This window comes from Chironomus tepperi, unplaced genomic scaffold (assembly GCF_022539635.2).
Source record: "Chironomus tepperi strain 1889 unplaced genomic scaffold, CSIRO-AGI_Ctep_v1 contig_85, whole genome shotgun sequence".
Lineage (NCBI taxonomy): Eukaryota > Metazoa > Arthropoda > Insecta > Diptera > Chironomidae > Chironomus > Chironomus tepperi.
Genome location: NW_027226207.1, coordinates 654541 through 671664, shown reverse-complemented (window position 1 = coordinate 671664; position 17124 = coordinate 654541). Strand labels below are relative to the sequence as shown.

The 17124-nt window shown below is 30.1% G+C and overlaps 3 protein-coding genes across 4 annotated transcripts in view; 2 read left to right on the top strand and 1 right to left on the bottom strand.

Annotated features, from left to right (window-relative positions):
• The window catches only part of mura (murashka), a 55542-nt gene extending 44678 nt beyond the window's left edge, over window positions 1-10864 (bottom strand). For both annotated transcript variants that reach the window (XM_070634719.1, XM_070634720.1), the window contains exon 1: window positions 10484-10864. The gene's annotated coding sequence lies outside the window, so the exon portion shown is untranslated. The remainder of the gene's footprint in view (window positions 1-10483) is intronic.
• A 453-nt stretch (window positions 10865-11317) lies between these two features.
• Window positions 11318-15377, top strand: Cdc42 (Cell division cycle 42). The gene is made up of 6 exons (XM_070634337.1): window positions 11318-11395; window positions 12435-12650; window positions 12722-12864; window positions 12932-13041; window positions 13125-13322; window positions 13400-15377. The coding sequence occupies exons 2-6, from the start codon at window positions 12616-12618 to the stop codon at window positions 13487-13489; spliced, it is 576 nt and encodes a 191-aa protein (XP_070490438.1). The 5' UTR covers window positions 11318-11395; window positions 12435-12615; the 3' UTR covers window positions 13490-15377.
• Window positions 15378-16271: 894 nt separating this feature from the next.
• Window positions 16272-16958, top strand: MED21 (mediator complex subunit 21). The gene is made up of 4 exons (XM_070634338.1): window positions 16272-16398; window positions 16455-16482; window positions 16540-16635; window positions 16694-16958. The coding sequence occupies exons 1-4, from the start codon at window positions 16357-16359 to the stop codon at window positions 16930-16932; spliced, it is 405 nt and encodes a 134-aa protein (XP_070490439.1). The 5' UTR covers window positions 16272-16356; the 3' UTR covers window positions 16933-16958.
• The last annotated feature ends 166 nt before the right edge of the window (window positions 16959-17124 follow it).

Here is a 17124-nt window from a genome sequence, read left to right as displayed (position 1 = left end):
TTGCTCATGTCGTTAAGCTACTCGCTTTAATCTTTACCAAAGCCAAACTGTGGCACATTGAGTGTTGAAGGATTTGTAAATGCCGAAGGACGTTACAAATTTCAAATTTATTTTAACCGTTATAAAAATGAGCTTTATAACGATCTTTTCAGATTCAAAAATTACCGGTTATTTATTTTTCAAATTTCAAAAATAAAAATATCTGTTGATTTCAACATTTCCACAGTCTGGCAAATACAATGAAGATTTTTAGGGTTAGAAGCTTTTGTAATGGAAGCAGCAAAAAAAAAAGTTGGCATGACTAAAAATAATTTTATCATTAAGCTACGAAAATCATTATTCTAGTAAAAAACTTTTCGCACAAACCTTAATTCCCACTCCAAACATATCTGTATGAATGATATTCTCATACCATAGACAACAGCCTTTTTATATCCTTTAACATTTTAAGAGAAAGAGAAAAAAAGAATTCGAGTTGTGTAATTATCGCCATAATCGCATTACATTTTTGTTCTTCTGTTTTCAATGATAAAAGCTCATCGAAGGAGCAAAAGAAAAAAAAATTGTGTGAAGGCAGAGAAAAAGGGCATGAAGCATCTCATTAAAGAAACGGTTCTTAAGTGTTTTATGTGAATGTCGTCAAGAAATAATGAAGTCAACTCTTTGTTCTTTATTAACGTCACTGACTTGTAGATATACACATAAAAATAAGTTGTAAGAAGCAACAATATGAACAACTACATATAAAAATATAACATGACTATTATCGTAATAATGATAATAATGAAATCAAAAACAATTAGTGGTGTGCCTTTGGAATGATGTTAATGATGATGATAATTGCAACTGTCGTACACAAAAGCATTTTTTTCTATCTTCGGGGGTTTTCATACAACTTATGATTTTATTGGCAATTGCTATCATGAAACGGAACCTTGAATTTGTCAATTTATTTGTTCGTGGCATGTTCTTCAATACTTTTATATTATTTCGAAATTGTTGTAATGTAGTATTGGCTTTTTTGGATTGAACCAATTTAGTAATAATAGCTTTTTAAGAAGTACAATGATTAATCCATTAAAGTAGTCGAAAAGTATTAAATTAAGTATACCTGATTTTACTTAGATCAGTGGTGAGCAACTTATGTGGCGTGACTCACTAGTGATAAGCAACTGCTGCAACGCGGCATACTGGTGATAAACAACTTGTGTGTCGCGTCACACTGGTAACAAGCAACTCGTGTGTCGCGTTACACTAGTGTTAAGCAACATGTGTGTCACATCACACTAGTGACAAGAAACCTGTGTGTTGTCGCGAGAAACTAGTGACATGCAACCTTTGTGTCACAACATAAAAGTGACAGCAACTTGTGTGACGCAACACAATAGTGATAAGAAGCCTGTGTGACGCGACACGAGTTCGAAGCAAACAGCCAAAGTGTGCCATGAAAATCAAAAGATTGCCCATAACTGACTTTTATCATTATCATTAAATGAAATGAGGAAGCTAAACAATTTCAATTACAATAATCTAGTTGAAAATATCATTCCAAAAAATATTAAATAACATTATTCCTATATAGAAAGGCATCAGAATTAATTATTTTGAAAAAAGTTTTCAAACGAATCCATATAAATTATATGAAATGCCTCATTTTTCATTCATTCCGATTATTGATTTTATAAAATCCTAATTATGGTATGAGAGGGTAATAGAAGCAGAAAATGGAAATTTGTATTGCTGCAGTTAAAGAATTATTTAATGGTGGAGCTAAGGGAAAGAAAGGAAATAAACGGAAAGTCATTTGCCTTTTTTTTTAGAATCTATGCAAAGTCTTAAATGGAAGAAAATTTCCTTCATTCACCCCTCATAAAGTCCCGTAAAGTATTCATTTCAGAATGCTTTTTATTTTATGTTTTGCTGTTCTGCAGCATGTTGTATTATTGAAGCATAGAAAAGGCTTTAAAGTTTTATTATTTTATAATTAAGTCAGAAAATGCCTTTTTTAACAACTTTAACCTTATTTCTTATAGAACTATTTTATAACACTTTCTCCTTGGAAACCAAAGCATCGTTGTTCTTCAACCAAACAACATCCTCATCATCTGAGGCAGTGATGAGCAACCTTTGTTCCGTGGCACACTAGTATGCCATGAAATGCAATGAATCGCATATCGTGTACGGTTTCAGTCGAGGCTGACCGCAAAGGCGTGCCACGACACACATGTTGTACACCACTGTTCCAATACAATTACGATATAAGCTTCCATTAAAGACAAGAATGAATGAGACTAGGTAAAAGAGAAAATGTGACAATTTTTGGGCTTTCTTCCAACCCTTACCTACATAATATTGTAATCAATGAGCAGACACAAAAAACTGCAAGAGAAAAAGTTTTAATCTCTTTGCTTCTTATTATGTATATTCTTTTTATGTAGGCACACAAATTTTAATGCTGCATAAGTTCCAAAAGAAGCAATAAGAAGACGAGTCATAGCAATACTACAAACACCATATGTTTTTATGTGCTTATTTATTTGGACGTTGTGAATATACAAAAGGGTAATGCTATGTTATTTCTGAAAAAGAAAATTGTTTGGGTGCAAAAACCTTTCAGAGCAATTATAATTGAATGCGAAGAATGAGAAAAATTTTCGCTTTGCTTTTTTTTTTTAAATGAATAATTGCCATTTCAAATGCAAACGTTCTATTCATATTCTTTGTTAGCGTAGTTTTGGAACCAGATGAGAATTAAGGGTGACAGTTTGTTCAACTTAAGAGTATGAACCTTTTTGGGTGGGAATTATTTAGGGTTCGTTCAAAACTGCAGATCTACAGCCTTGAATGAACTATAATGTACAACTGAAAACTGGAAGCCTACTCATTTAAGGAGGTATCCTGAACAATACTAAACCTTCATGACCTCATCATGGTTCCATATAAATGCACTCATTGTCTCTTATGGAACCACGATATCTTGACATTAATTTATAGGTTAACTAACTGAGCAGTCTCTTGAATACGTCCAATGCACTTATATCCTGTAGACTATTCTACTCCCATTCCTTTAGCACTTTCAGTTCTTCTTCAACGATTATGTATAAGAATAAATAAAGTGTTGAATAATAGAAACCAACCAAGCCCAGAATTTTATGCGGAGCTTCGACTTTGAACTGCATTCATACCGTATATATGCATACATTTATTTCTTCAAGTGGTTATTCAATTTCTTTTCAATTTTTGCCTCTACAAATAACAATAGGAGCAAAGCATCATCATTTTCACTTCAATATGGATGTAAATGTAATGGCATACAAAAATGTGAGCATTATTGTTCATTCATGAAGGATTTGAGTTCTATAGAAAAAGTGAGTATCGCAGAAAAATGCCCTATATTCAATACATAATCTTTTGGTAAATCGCCATAGTTATTACAGTAATTTTTTGTCGCCTATCCAAGTAACAAAATAGCAATTTTATTCTATAGACATACACAAAATACCCGCATGTAATGAGTTCTTTCCATAGCGTCCATTTTGATAAGCATACATATAAAAAGGGGTTAAGAGCGACCATCATCATAATGTATGTATATCAGATTGAACATGATGTTGGCAAAACAACAAGCTAGGCTAGATTATTGATTTTCCATCACTTTACATGATTTTTCTTTAACTTTAGAATTTAATTTTTAATTCAGCTACCACCTTAATTTCCTCTTTACGTGTGCTTTTATTTCATACTTTATGGATATATGTACGTCAGTGTTGTCCAAACTTTTTTGTGTCACGGCATCGATAAGCCATGATAAAAGTGGCACATGACATGCGGTTTATGGTATTTCTAAATTATAGTGGATATTAGTGTGCTACGGCACACAGTTTGGACAGCACTGGCGTACGTTATGAAAAACAGCACTAATTCAACATCCATTCAAGAAGTTATTATGTTATAAAACGCAAAAGATTGTTATCGCCGCATGATGAGTTTTCGCTTTTGTTCCTTTTCTTGTTTTATGCAAAGCAATGGAAGTCCAAGAAATTTCTAATTGTGGTTTATGTTGAAAAATGATTTTTTAATTATTTTATTCGAAATGGTTGTTTCAGCAAAAATCAGAACAAACTTTTCGTCTGACCACAAAAACGGAAATACTTTTTTAATTAGCATTTTTTGTTGTTGTCCCAAGTTTCTTAGCTTCCATAATAAGATGTATTCTTTCATGAAAAACTTTCTTGTGGTCTCATTAGTTTCTCGAAATAATAATCAATCACAGCAAACTTTTTTGACATGTTTTACATGGAAATATCTCTTTCGTGTATACAATATAACACAACAAGTCATTTAAATGGGAAGAGAATTGAAATGTTGGAAAAGTTTTTTTTTTTTCTCTTTTTGCCAAAGATCCAATTGCTGTTTGTGACTTTTGTAATTGCCATTCTGTTTTAATACTTTTCTCTTTCGTTAAACGAGGTTTCTCTAACGATTTGTGCGCTTTTCAGTTCCTTTTCTTTTTCCGATTTCACACAGTTCATGTCAAGCTAAAGATTGTACAGTAATCATTTGTTTTAGCATGAGAATATGTTTTGAATTGCCATTTATCAGTTAGATTTATTAATAAAATTGTTTATTCTTCGGAGTTCAAATACAAAATGAATCTTTGTAGGAAAAGGGGTCTTCAACAATGTACAATAAATATTATTCAAATTTCAAATGAACGTTAAGTTGTATGTACTGCAACTTCAAAGGATAATTCATCAAAAATTTGAATATCCATCAAAAGGACAGCTTAATAAGCCCTAAAACAGCAATGGCTTGCTCAATGACGAGGAAATATCACATAGTTGATTACTGTCGAAAAGGCATGAAGTCTTCCTTCCCTCGATACAACAAGGAAAAAATTATTAAAGATTCATCATTTTTTCTTGTTTTTGCTCAACTGTCTTAATTTTTTTACAATTCATTTCATTTCATAGGCATAAAGGAATGTGAGCAAGAGAGATGAATAGAAGGGGAGCAAACTTTTCTCATTCATTTTTCCGCTTGATTTTATTGATTTTTTTTTCTTGCCTTCACATCAAGAATGACGGTACGCAAGAAAAAAGGGAAGAAATTGAATTTATGAAAGGCAATCACGCCTGTGTTATTGTATTGGTTGCCTTCATACAAACTAGATGCACATTTATAAAATATCTATGGATATTCATAAAATAAGTAGATAAGGAAAAAAGGAAAGATCGTCGAACTAAGAAGCTCATAGACTTGTAACCCAACTGAAGGCCTCCTTCGTTTCTCTTAATTTCTTTTTCTCATCATGAAATGGTTGATGACCGTTCATGCGAGAGATAATGTAGAGAAAAAAGTTGCTGTAATGTACAATAATTTTTGTGGGTGTTAGTTAAAAGCCGTAAAATTTCTTTGCAAGCAGCAGCACTGCTTTGATATATATTTCTTTTCTTTCTTTCATTTCATTGTTTACTCAACGTAAAAATAAACCTGAATCTTTTCACTTTCATTCTACTACCGCTACTTTTGTTGTTTCGTTTTTCGTTACTGTTCAGACATTGAGATTTTTGCTTACTTGTGCTTCTATGGATGATATGATATACTTTCGTTTTGTCTTGCTGACTAGCTGATCAGGTTGCAGAAGATACTTCAGCAAGTTAGATATTGAAATCACTTCTGCTACTTGAATATGATCTTTATTGTCTTGAGATAGAAAACAAACTAAATATTCTATTGAGGGGACTAACAACCATAAAAAGGGGAAATCAACTAATTGTTGTTACATATTTAAATTTAACATAACCGTTGAAATATTCTCAACAAGCATTTCAGTACAAGTCGTTTAAATGCCAAGCTACTGCATGTCATCCTAAACTTCTTTTTCATTTACTGAGAATCGCTTTTCGCTTACTTTTTACGGTCTATTTTTGTGAAATTTAAAGAATACTTTTAAGAATTTCACAAAGAGATGAGATAAGAGAATAGAAATGTCAACCAAGAAGACATTGTAAAGCAGACAAAAGAATTATGTGCTCTGCTTTAGAAACAAAAACGAAAAAATATTACAGACATATAAAGAATTACAGGAATTTCCATTTGATGCGACTTTATAAGAAAAACAGAAAAAAAAGCACAAAGTACATAAAGAATTCTAATGATATAAATGTTTATCCACAGCATTATTTTTACGATGACAGCTCTCTTCAATCATTATATATTGTACGAAATATGTGTACATAAGTATCTCCTTTATCAGCATTTTATATCTTCCTATCTCTCATTTTTTCCCTTTATTTATATACTAAAACAACATCTTATATGCTCATATATGCTTTCGACTTATACGTACAGTTGTAGATGCATACGCTCACTCACTTTGTCAATTTTGTTTCTTTTACGCTCACGGCATAGGGATTTATAAGTCAGAAATGTCATTGATGTTAAATAAACTTCGACTTTATTCTGTTTATTTCTTCATTTCTTTTTGTCGACTTTGTCGTCGTTCTTGCTTTTCTTTCGTGATGATAATGCTGATGTTCATGAACTTTTAAGATATCCAATTATAATAAATTAGGTTCACAATATTTTGGCTAGATATGTGTGCATAAAGAATAAAATTGTTTTCTTAATAAAGCATATAGATCCAGTGGAAGAAAAGCTCTCGTATTCGTTGTTATTTTTAGAATCCAATCTTGAATTTTTTATCACTACAAAAGACACTTAAGCAACTCAAATACTTTATTACTCTTCCCACGATCTTATTATACACATTTGTCATAAACTTTTACACAACCTCATGATATTGTCTAAGGTAGGGAATATATTTTTGTAGGAACATTTCATAAGAATTGATCATAAAATATTTTATATCCAGCTATAGTTTTCATCATTCAGGATTGCACATATGTCTCTAAAATGTTTATTAAGCTTTTCTGGATTAATTTTTTGTGTTTTTATTCACAAAAGGAAGTGTGATTAAATGAAATGAATGTTCACCCTTATCCGATAAAGAAGTCAAGCTTGAAATGAAGGGAGTCATATCAAAATTCATTCGTCATCATCTGTGTATGCGATGATAAAAATAGTAACAGAAACTCTTATTGTTTCTGCCACAAAACCTTTTTGTTAAACAAACATTACCTAAATTTGCTATGTTAAAACTAATGAAAGAATAGATATATCCATAAAATGAAGTAATATAAAATTCTTAAGAGGCTTTCAATGAAAATGGTAGGAAGGAAATTCATTCACTATAAATTAAATATTTTGTGGATTCAGCCCAATTCTTACTTCATGTCTTTGAAACAAAAGAAAAAGCTTTCATGGCCCACAAAATTTATTTTTATTTTTTTCTGATTTTTCCTTTTCAACCCTTTACTTTTTGGCAATTCTTCTAGCAACAAAAAATCCTATACGTGAGTCAAAGTTAGAATTGAACATTTTTTTTAACATATTCATAAACGGAAATGTATACGCACGCTACGACAAAAGATCCAACATGCAAAAAAACAACAACTCACAAGCCCCCCTTGACTGATGTGTCATCCTTTTTTCTCTTTGTTCCATATTTCTGTCGTTTTTGTACAACATTTGTTCTCTTTATTTTTTGTTGTTGAGGTTGCTATAGGTACTGTATGGATGGTTTGATAAGAAATTTATTGTATACGAATGTGAAACTCATTTCTCAATCCCATCAGTGCCAAAAGATTTGTTTATTCATTTTATGTGTGTGTATGTGAATAAAAGAGATGATGATTGCTGGGAGGTTAAGGAAACAAAAATATAGTTTAGGGATCCTTAATCGGAAGTACTCAGATTTGTTTTTGGTGAATAATAAGTAGCTGGGATAGAAGCAAGAATAGTCTACAAGAACAGACCCAAATTCATTTAAAACTTAGATTTGAAAATTGTCTTCTTGTTCCTACATCATCAAAAGTTACTAAGACTATACCACCTGGAAGTTAGAACAAACAGGAATCCCTAATTTAAACAGAAAGGAACGGAAAGGAAGAATAGCATAAATGGGAAATACAAAGTAGCTGATAAAAGAGATCATTTATGTATACATAACCATTATTGAAGGAATCGATCAAGGAAGAAAGAATGAAAGAGAAAGTCGGAAAATTCTCAATAGAATAATCCAATTTAAGTAGATGCAAAATTGCTTATTTGCCCAAAAGGCAAAGTGATTTATATGGATAATTTAGCAGAAAGTTTCAACGTATATCTATCATGTTATTTATATGTGTGTATTGTCGTCATGTAATTCTTGCTACGTTTACTTCATCTCGTAATACATTATATCGCTTGTGACTTTCTTCTCTCTTTCGTAATATAGACAGCAATTCATTCATCGCTCAAAGAAAGCGAAATTAGATTAACAGCGAATGATGAACAATCATCGAGATTTTTTATATTCTTCTTTCCATTTCATTCTCACATTAATGTATGCGTGAATATAAAATAAAAGAAAAACAGAAGACGGGCTCTTTATTCACCAGAAGATAAAACCAAGATGGAGAATTACTGGTGATGATGAAAAATTTCGTTCAATTTTGCCATGAGTATGAAAAAAAAAAATTGTAAAGAATATAAAACAAATAAAAAAGAATAGAACGAAAAAGGCAATTTTTTATGCCAACAAAGAAAAATGGGAAAGTTTTCCTTTTCCAACATTGAAGCTTTTTAAGTAAGTTAGCAGTGGAAAATGAATCTATGGAAATTTGGTATTATCTGATTGAAAAGGCAAAAGGAAATGGCAACAAGAATATAAAAAGTTTGGAATAAATGATGATGATGATGTATAATTCATCGACATAGGAGACCAAAGAATAAAAAGGAATATCCAATTTACAATTTTAATGTCTTACACATTCATCTCTCTTTTTTTTTTGAGGAAATTGAACAGAGAGAGGAATGATAATGTTGATCAAATTTTTCACCATATCATTTTACTGACGAAATCACTTATTGGGTTTGAGGTATGAAGCTCTTGTCTTTTTTAACCATCATCGTTTCAAATGTTATACATATATTCGATTTCTTTTTTCAATTTTTACATACATTTATGTATACGTACATATATCCTCAACAAAGCATTTCTTCTTATTCTTATCATCGCTTCTTCACAGCATTCTTTATATGTTTTTATACATATATATGTACTCTTTTTTTTCAAATTCACAAGATCTCGTCTTATGTATTTGTATGCTTTATATATACATAATATTTGAAGTGATTTACATTTCTCATCGTCAGAACATTACCTCGCTTCATTTCACCAATCGTTCAGGCATAAAATGAGTTATTCTCAATGCTTAATCTTTCTAATATTCCTACTGCAATTTATTTTTTTTTCTATGTCTTCGTTTTCCTTCATCGACTCGACATTGTAATTTTCGTTTTCATTCATCAGGGCCTTAATGTACAGCATACCACAATGTTATTTCTTTCTGTATGCGATAATGATCAACCAGCAATGACGAGTTTTAAGACAATTTAGTGTATAACTTTGACCCAGCCAAGCCAATGGCTTTTTTTGGGAAGCAAAAAGTATTTTGCCGTGGTTGCTATAATTAACCTTGAATCAGATATATCCGTATAATGAAAATGTACGTACACTACTACTACATACATTCATCGAAATGTAATTTTATTTTATTTCAAGTTTGTGAGATTTGCAATAATATTTCTGTACTGTATATATTCGTATTACAAATTTTATTGACACCATGTGACGAGGATATGTATTGTGTATAGTATACAGCAATTTCGTATTTTGTGTGCGTTTCAATAATTTCAGCTTTTGAAGGAAATTAAAAAATTCACGCATATGTGAAGATGTTACTTACTTCCACATATTGTGACTACTATGAGCAGTTATTCTATACAGAAATTAACATAATTTCAAATTAATTTATTCAAAAGTTGTAACTTCCACGTATGATTGTATATGTCTTTTTATACAGTTTAACATTTCAAAGCTATACGAGCTTAGACTTTATAATATTATTAGGAATGATAAAAAATTGCTGCTATTAGTATTTAGTTAATTAAATTACAACTTCTCATTTTACTAATGCCATAAATAGACATAAAAAACTTTGTACTATGTTCTTTTCATATGTATACACACATATTTTCTTTTTATTCAATGAGCATAGACGTAGTACATATATGAAATATTGCGTTTTTTTTTGTGAGTAAGGTAAGTTTGCAAAGTCATATTAATTCCAAAAGAGCAGCATGTATACATGTATTTATAACTTGTTTTCAGCATATAATAATAGTAATAATACGTATGGAATATTCATTCACTTTCATCATCAAAATTTTACTTTTTTTTCTCTTCTCGTTTCTTTGTTTCTTATTTTTCATACATTTTGTTTTCATTTGGTCGCCAGTAATACTCTACATTAGTCAGAGTGAGACAGTACGACTGTATCAAAGTATCGATAAAAAATGAGAAAAAAAGACTTACTTGTATAAATTTGTTGTTTATTTAAATCTTTTGCACTTTAAGCACTCCTTTTTTAATATTCTTATATAGCACTAAGCGTTCACTTATTTATAGAATTTATACAATCATTTATTCACTTTATTTATTGAAAAAATGGCTTAATATTTTTATTTTAAGTAATTTTTCTTCGTATCTTCTCTCTTTTTTTTACTTTCACAGTTTTTCTTTATCAATTTTCTCTATTTTATTTAATGATTTTTCACTTTGCACATTTTTTTCATATCACAACTATGAGAATCTTTAATTTAATGCCTCTATTTGAGGCTTTTGTGACAATTTTTCATTAATTTACTACACTAATTCGTTATTAACATCCGATTCCACTGAACAATCAAAAACGAATGAGAAGATTGCATGTAGGGGCTCATAAAAAAAGTGAACTGAGCAAGCCATGACGGCAACTTCGTTCGTGTTATTAAATATGCAAGCAAACTCAGCAACATTTTCTATACTGGATCTACAACAACTGCTGTAAACATGAGGGTCTTGCTGTGAATTTAATAGTTTTTCAAGAAATTACAGCTGAAAACTCGATTAATTGGTCTTTCTTGCTTATTATCCAATTGCTTTTAATGCGATCTATAATTTGTGTTTATTCTTCAGAATCTCGAGCGAGAAAGAACTTTCCTGAAATATTTCGTTCCTTTTATACCCAAATATCGCCCACTTTTCCACTACTTCCATTTCAAATTTAAAACATACGTTGAATTCATAAAATTTTGAAAAAATTGGAAATAATATCCGTTACAAAAATAATTTGAATTAGTTTGTTCAGGAATTAAGCTACGACGGAATTATAAATTCACTGAGTTAGTTGCCCTTTAGAGAATTAACTCGCAACGAACAACAGAAAGATTTATAAAACTTCTATAGGTAATAAAGTGATCTTTTAATCAATATATCATTGAATTAAGTGTATAATACTTTAGTTAAAACATTAAAGAATCGTGTGCAAGTAAATTAATCACCGAAAAAGTGCTATAAAGTGCCAAAAATATGTGAAACAATTAATGAAAGTTAGCGTGAAAATGGCTGCTCATATATTCCGGGATATTTTTGAAGATTATGTCACAAACCCTAAACGCTATAATTAATCAGTCTGATAAGCATTAATCGATGCTGAAAATATTGATATTTATAATTAACTTCTTAAATATTGGATCTTAAATCAAGTTTTGAGTAAAATTAAGAAAATTTATGCTGGATCAATGCTATCAATACAGCAAAAAGGGAGTGATTTTTATGATTCAGCAAAGATTTTTTTCTTCTCGAATGCAAATTAATAAAATAATAAAAATTCCATATTCTGAAGCATCACACAATCTGAAGATTTTTCTCGTAAATTTAAGTTTATGGACTTTTTGCTGTTTCTCGCATAATCAATTAATGTGTAAATTTTGAGTGAAAATATTTGTCTTTTCATGAAAATAAGTGATAAAACGATAATAGGAAAGAGAGAAAGAATATTATCTAAAGCAACGAGTATTAAGTGATCGCAGATAAAATGTTTAATAATGATGAATCATTCATAAGCTCTCAATAACTTTATTATATTTTTACATTTCTGTTTAATAAACTCGATGCTTTATGCTTTCTAAATTCACTTATGGCTTAATGTAATCAATTCGTATGACTCAAAAAAAAAAATTTTTTTTGTTTGGCAAGTAGCTCGTTTACAAATGTCGTTTAGATACTTACTGTTTTGTGTATGCAATTTTAAGTGAGCGGAATAAGAAGAAGTTTGGGAAGTTCTATAATTTTGGCAATTTGTGAGCACTAAAACAGTGACGATTTATTTTGTTGTTTTTGACGAATGGACTTGCTAGTATTTGCATATATAGACACTCCCACAGATATTTCCAATTCTAAATTCTAATCGTTTCCATTCTTTACTTAATTTATTTACTTTCAGATGTTTAGTTTTTTCTAATTTGTAATTTTTAAACTTGAATTCATATAAGTAAGGACATAATTGGAAGCTAGAAACACAAATTTGCCTATAATAGTGTGAAATCCATCAATATAATTTGATTGTGAGAAAAACTAAACTTTACGCCATATAAAAGATTATTTAATAGACTTGTGAGGCCAAAATGCAGACCATTAAATGTGTTGTCGTTGGAGATGGGTAAGAACTCGTCATGGCATTTTCTGTCGTCACATTATCTAATTTCCTCTTAATTTTCATCTTCTATACAGTGCTGTCGGTAAAACGTGTCTCCTTATCTCATACACAACTAACAAATTCCCATCTGAATACGTTCCAACTGTTTTCGATAACTATGCAGTTACAGTCATGATAGGTGGCGAGCCATACACACTAGGATTGTTTGATACAGCCGGTAAATACCCTAAAGACACGCTTTGAATTTTAATATCATTCATCATCCTCCATTTTTATGAATTTAGGTCAGGAGGACTACGATCGTTTGAGACCGTTGTCATATCCACAAACCGACGTATTTCTTGTGTGCTTTTCTGTTGTTAGTCCAAGTTCATTTGAAAATGTTAAAGAAAAGGTAAAAAAAAATATTGTTAATTGTCAGCACATGTTCATGATGTTAATACTGTTATTTTTTTATGATTCATGACAACTTTATAGTGGGTCCCAGAGATTACACATCATTGTCAAAAGACACCATTCTTGCTAGTCGGTACACAAATCGATTTACGCGACGAGAATGGTACATTGGAGAAGTTGGCAAAGAACAAACAAAAACCGATAACATTAGAGCAAGGCGAGAAATTGGCAAAAGAATTGAAGGCTGTCAAATATGTTGAATGTTCGGCATTGACACAGGTATGTAGTATCATCACTTCCGCTCATCTGATAATTAATTTTTAATCTTTGTGTGTGCTTCTTTGGACTCATTGCAGAAAGGCTTGAAAAATGTATTTGATGAAGCGATTTTAGCTGCTCTTGAGCCACCAGAACCCGCAAAAAAGAAGAGATGCAAGATCTTGTAGAAAGGCCTCAAACTATCTTCAAATCAACAACAACAATCGACTTATTATCTTTTTATATCAAAGTTCTAAATGCAAACTTTCTTAAAAGAGCTTTCTAATTTTTCTTATAATTTTCAATTTTTCCAAGATTATAAACAAAAAAATAAGAAAATCTTATCGCAGAAAATAATTATGGGATAGAAAAAGTATATGAAAAGAAAATAATGTTTATTCTATGTCGTACGCAACGCATTATATAAGATTCTTACATCTTTATTATTTTTGGGTTATTAACCATTTATAAATTATTCTATTTTACTGATTTTACATAATCATTATCCGTCAATATGTATTTCTTTTTTATAGAAGAAGCAAAAAAAATAATTAAAGGTTTTCCTAATCTGGAATTTATTTTTCAAGTCCAGATAATTTATCATACATAAAGAAAAAAAAATATTGTTAGGAAGTATATTACATTTGAGATGGTAAATTAAATAATTTTATAAAGTATAGTGACGAAATGGAGAAAAATTATCAATCAAAGTATAGACGATATGGTTATGAGAGAGGAATGTGATGGAGCTACTCTATTTCAATTTATTATTTTTCTGCATAAAACTATTATTGCTCCATAAAAATGAAAATCGTGGATATTTTTCTATGAAATTAATTTATTTATCATCATTTAATCTTAAAGCGTGGGGGATTTGCAAATGAAGTTTATTTTCTGCTTTGGGATGAGTCTAGTTTGTGTCTAATGCTAGTTAATGATAATTCATGTGACTTTTGATAAAGCTTTTGGATTAGTAGAGATTACAGCAAATCTCTTGCTATCTTAATGATAATTTTATGGCATTAGGACCTGATATCAGTAATAGGAGTGTATCTATAAAGAGGAAGGAGTGGTCTCAATTTATTGGGATGTTCCTGTATCCTTTATTTAGACCCATACACACTTTAAACCAGATATTGGACATCAAAGCATTCTGAAATATAATAGCGGCATTTTAATACCTAATAGCTTTTCAATTAGTCAATTAACTTATCTTAGACACAAACTGGATTCATAAAATATCCAAATAGGAATGAAGATAATCCACCTGATATTGAAATCGATCCTACCTAAACATAAAATGTAATGAAATTTTCATAAGTTACCCAACAATCATAAACGATAGTAATTGTTAAAATTCGCACACAAATATGAAAATTTCATATTTTTCATTAATTACGTAAAGGAAGATAAAGTTTACTTCAAATTTCCCACGTATACGTCTGTCGATCCATTATTATATTATAATAATTTCAGCCTTTATTCATATGAAATTCAACAGTTTTAATAACTTTTTTAGTAAATAGTGAAAAAAAGAGAATAATTCAGATTATTTTTATAAAAAAAATCGTTAAATCGACTTCCTTTTTTGCATTTTTATATGCTCCTAAGTATAATAAAGAAAGAAAATTTATAAAGAATGGAATGTGCAAGAATTAAAGAGAAATTTATTAATTAATTTGACATTAACTATTTTTCTTTTCGGGAATGTGAGGATGAGGATGAGGAGATATAGGAGAAAAGAATTTAGATTAGCAAGAAATTAAATTATGGTAGATAAGCCATTTCATTAATTTATTTATGTAAAATCCATAAGATTTATTATTTTTTTCCCCAGCAAGACATTTCTTTATATTTTTGTTTAAAGAGAAAAGCGACTAACAAGCATTAAATAATTTTTAAGGGGTCTTTTTCTAAAAAAAAAATATTAAATAAAATAATGAAAAAAAAACTTTGAGTTAGTTACAGCAACAACAAAGGATATATAGAATACAAAAGATAACCGATAACCAATTAATTGATTAATAAATTTTATAAGAGTAAAATAAAAAAAAGGAACCAATTGCTTTAACATTATTACTTGCAGAAATTATTACAATTTTCAGGATTCCAAATCTACTTTATTAAATTTTAAATTTAGAAAATTCAACGACCGTTTCACATTTGAATTTTCGAACGGTACAATTAATTTTTATTGAAACATTTGTACGGTTTTGAAACACTCAAACGAAAAATCATGGACATCTTTAATATCCTTCTTCATTTAAGATCAACCTACATATGAATCTCTAATGGGGTGATTGCCGGCTGGCTTAGATTCTGACTACTTCCTCTAAAATTAATTTGGAAAATATTCATATTGAATTAAAATTGACCAAACTTTTCAGGGAATCTATTGTTAATCTGCGACGAAGATACACAATCATTGACTATAACTAAATTTAAACTGGATGTCTAATTAGTTTTCTATAAACAAACAATCTTTATTTTAAAATCTAATTCACTGGATCTCACAGAATGAAAATTTACAAAGCTCAATTACTGAAGGGTTTTGCCTTATCAATCAAAACTGAAGTATCCATTTTATCTAATTCCTGAAAATACATACATATTAAATCACCTAATCGTTTATTTTTAATAGAATTAACTTACTTGAATTATTCGCAATTCTTCCTCTTGCCTTCTAGGTTTTATGACTGTAAAATAGGTATAGAATTTACTGCCAAGTAGCCATGAGCCGTAAAGTGTAAGTCCAATGCACGTAACAACCACTCCTCTATGTGCCAAGTCCAAAAATTTGTAATTTGGTGCCTTCCTCATTGTTTTAAGTAATTTTCAATATTTTTCAAATCCCAGCAACTATACTAATTTTTGGTTAGACGAATATTTTGCTATTAAATGTCTGTCTGTCAACTATAAACTTTCTGACAATATTATCATCATCGTAAATGCGCTTTAATGCTGACAACTCATCTTTTTTACTGCCGCAGTAGAAATCAACAAAACGTAAACAGAAGTATTTTTTCATCATAAAAATTAAAATAATTAAATTAAAATGGCAGATAGACTTACTCAACTACAAGACATGGTTAATCAGGTGAGTTAATCAACCAGGATAATGTGGATTATATTTTAATAGTTTTATATTTTCAGCAAGCGGAGAATTTTTGTAACTCAATCGGTAAGCACGAATAATATTTACGAAACTTAAGTGAAATTAAAAGTTTTTTCTGTTTAGGTGTTCTCCAACAATGTTCTGTTCCAAGCAAATTCACAGGATTCGAAAGATCTGGCTCTCAAACTCCTCAACAAAATAATAATCAAGAAGATTATGGTAAGATCCAGTAACAATATTTTAGTAGTCATAAACAACATCCTTTTTCCATTTACAGCCCAATTATTCGCCACAATAATCACAAGATGTGCAAAAGACATTGATCAACTAATAGATTCCCTACCAAACGATGAAAGCTCCCCAGAATTACAAGTTCAAAGTTTACAGATGCTAGAAGAAGAGAATCGACTCGAGGCTGAACGTTTAGAGGAAGTAGTAAAAAAAGGAGAAGAATTACTGGAGAAAATTCAAGCAGTTCTTAGTGATATAGCTAAACATATGATTCAACCTGATTAAATCTCAATAAATATGAAATTCAAGAATATCTTCAACGAACATTCAAGATTCAAATTTCAGAACCACACAATTGTTTAAGAAGATGCATTTATAAGGTTTTTATTAATACTATTTGAATTCAAGACTGACCAGAACTAGCAATGGAATTCATGATTAAGTAGTTTAAATGATATGAGATTTTCATGTGCGGTG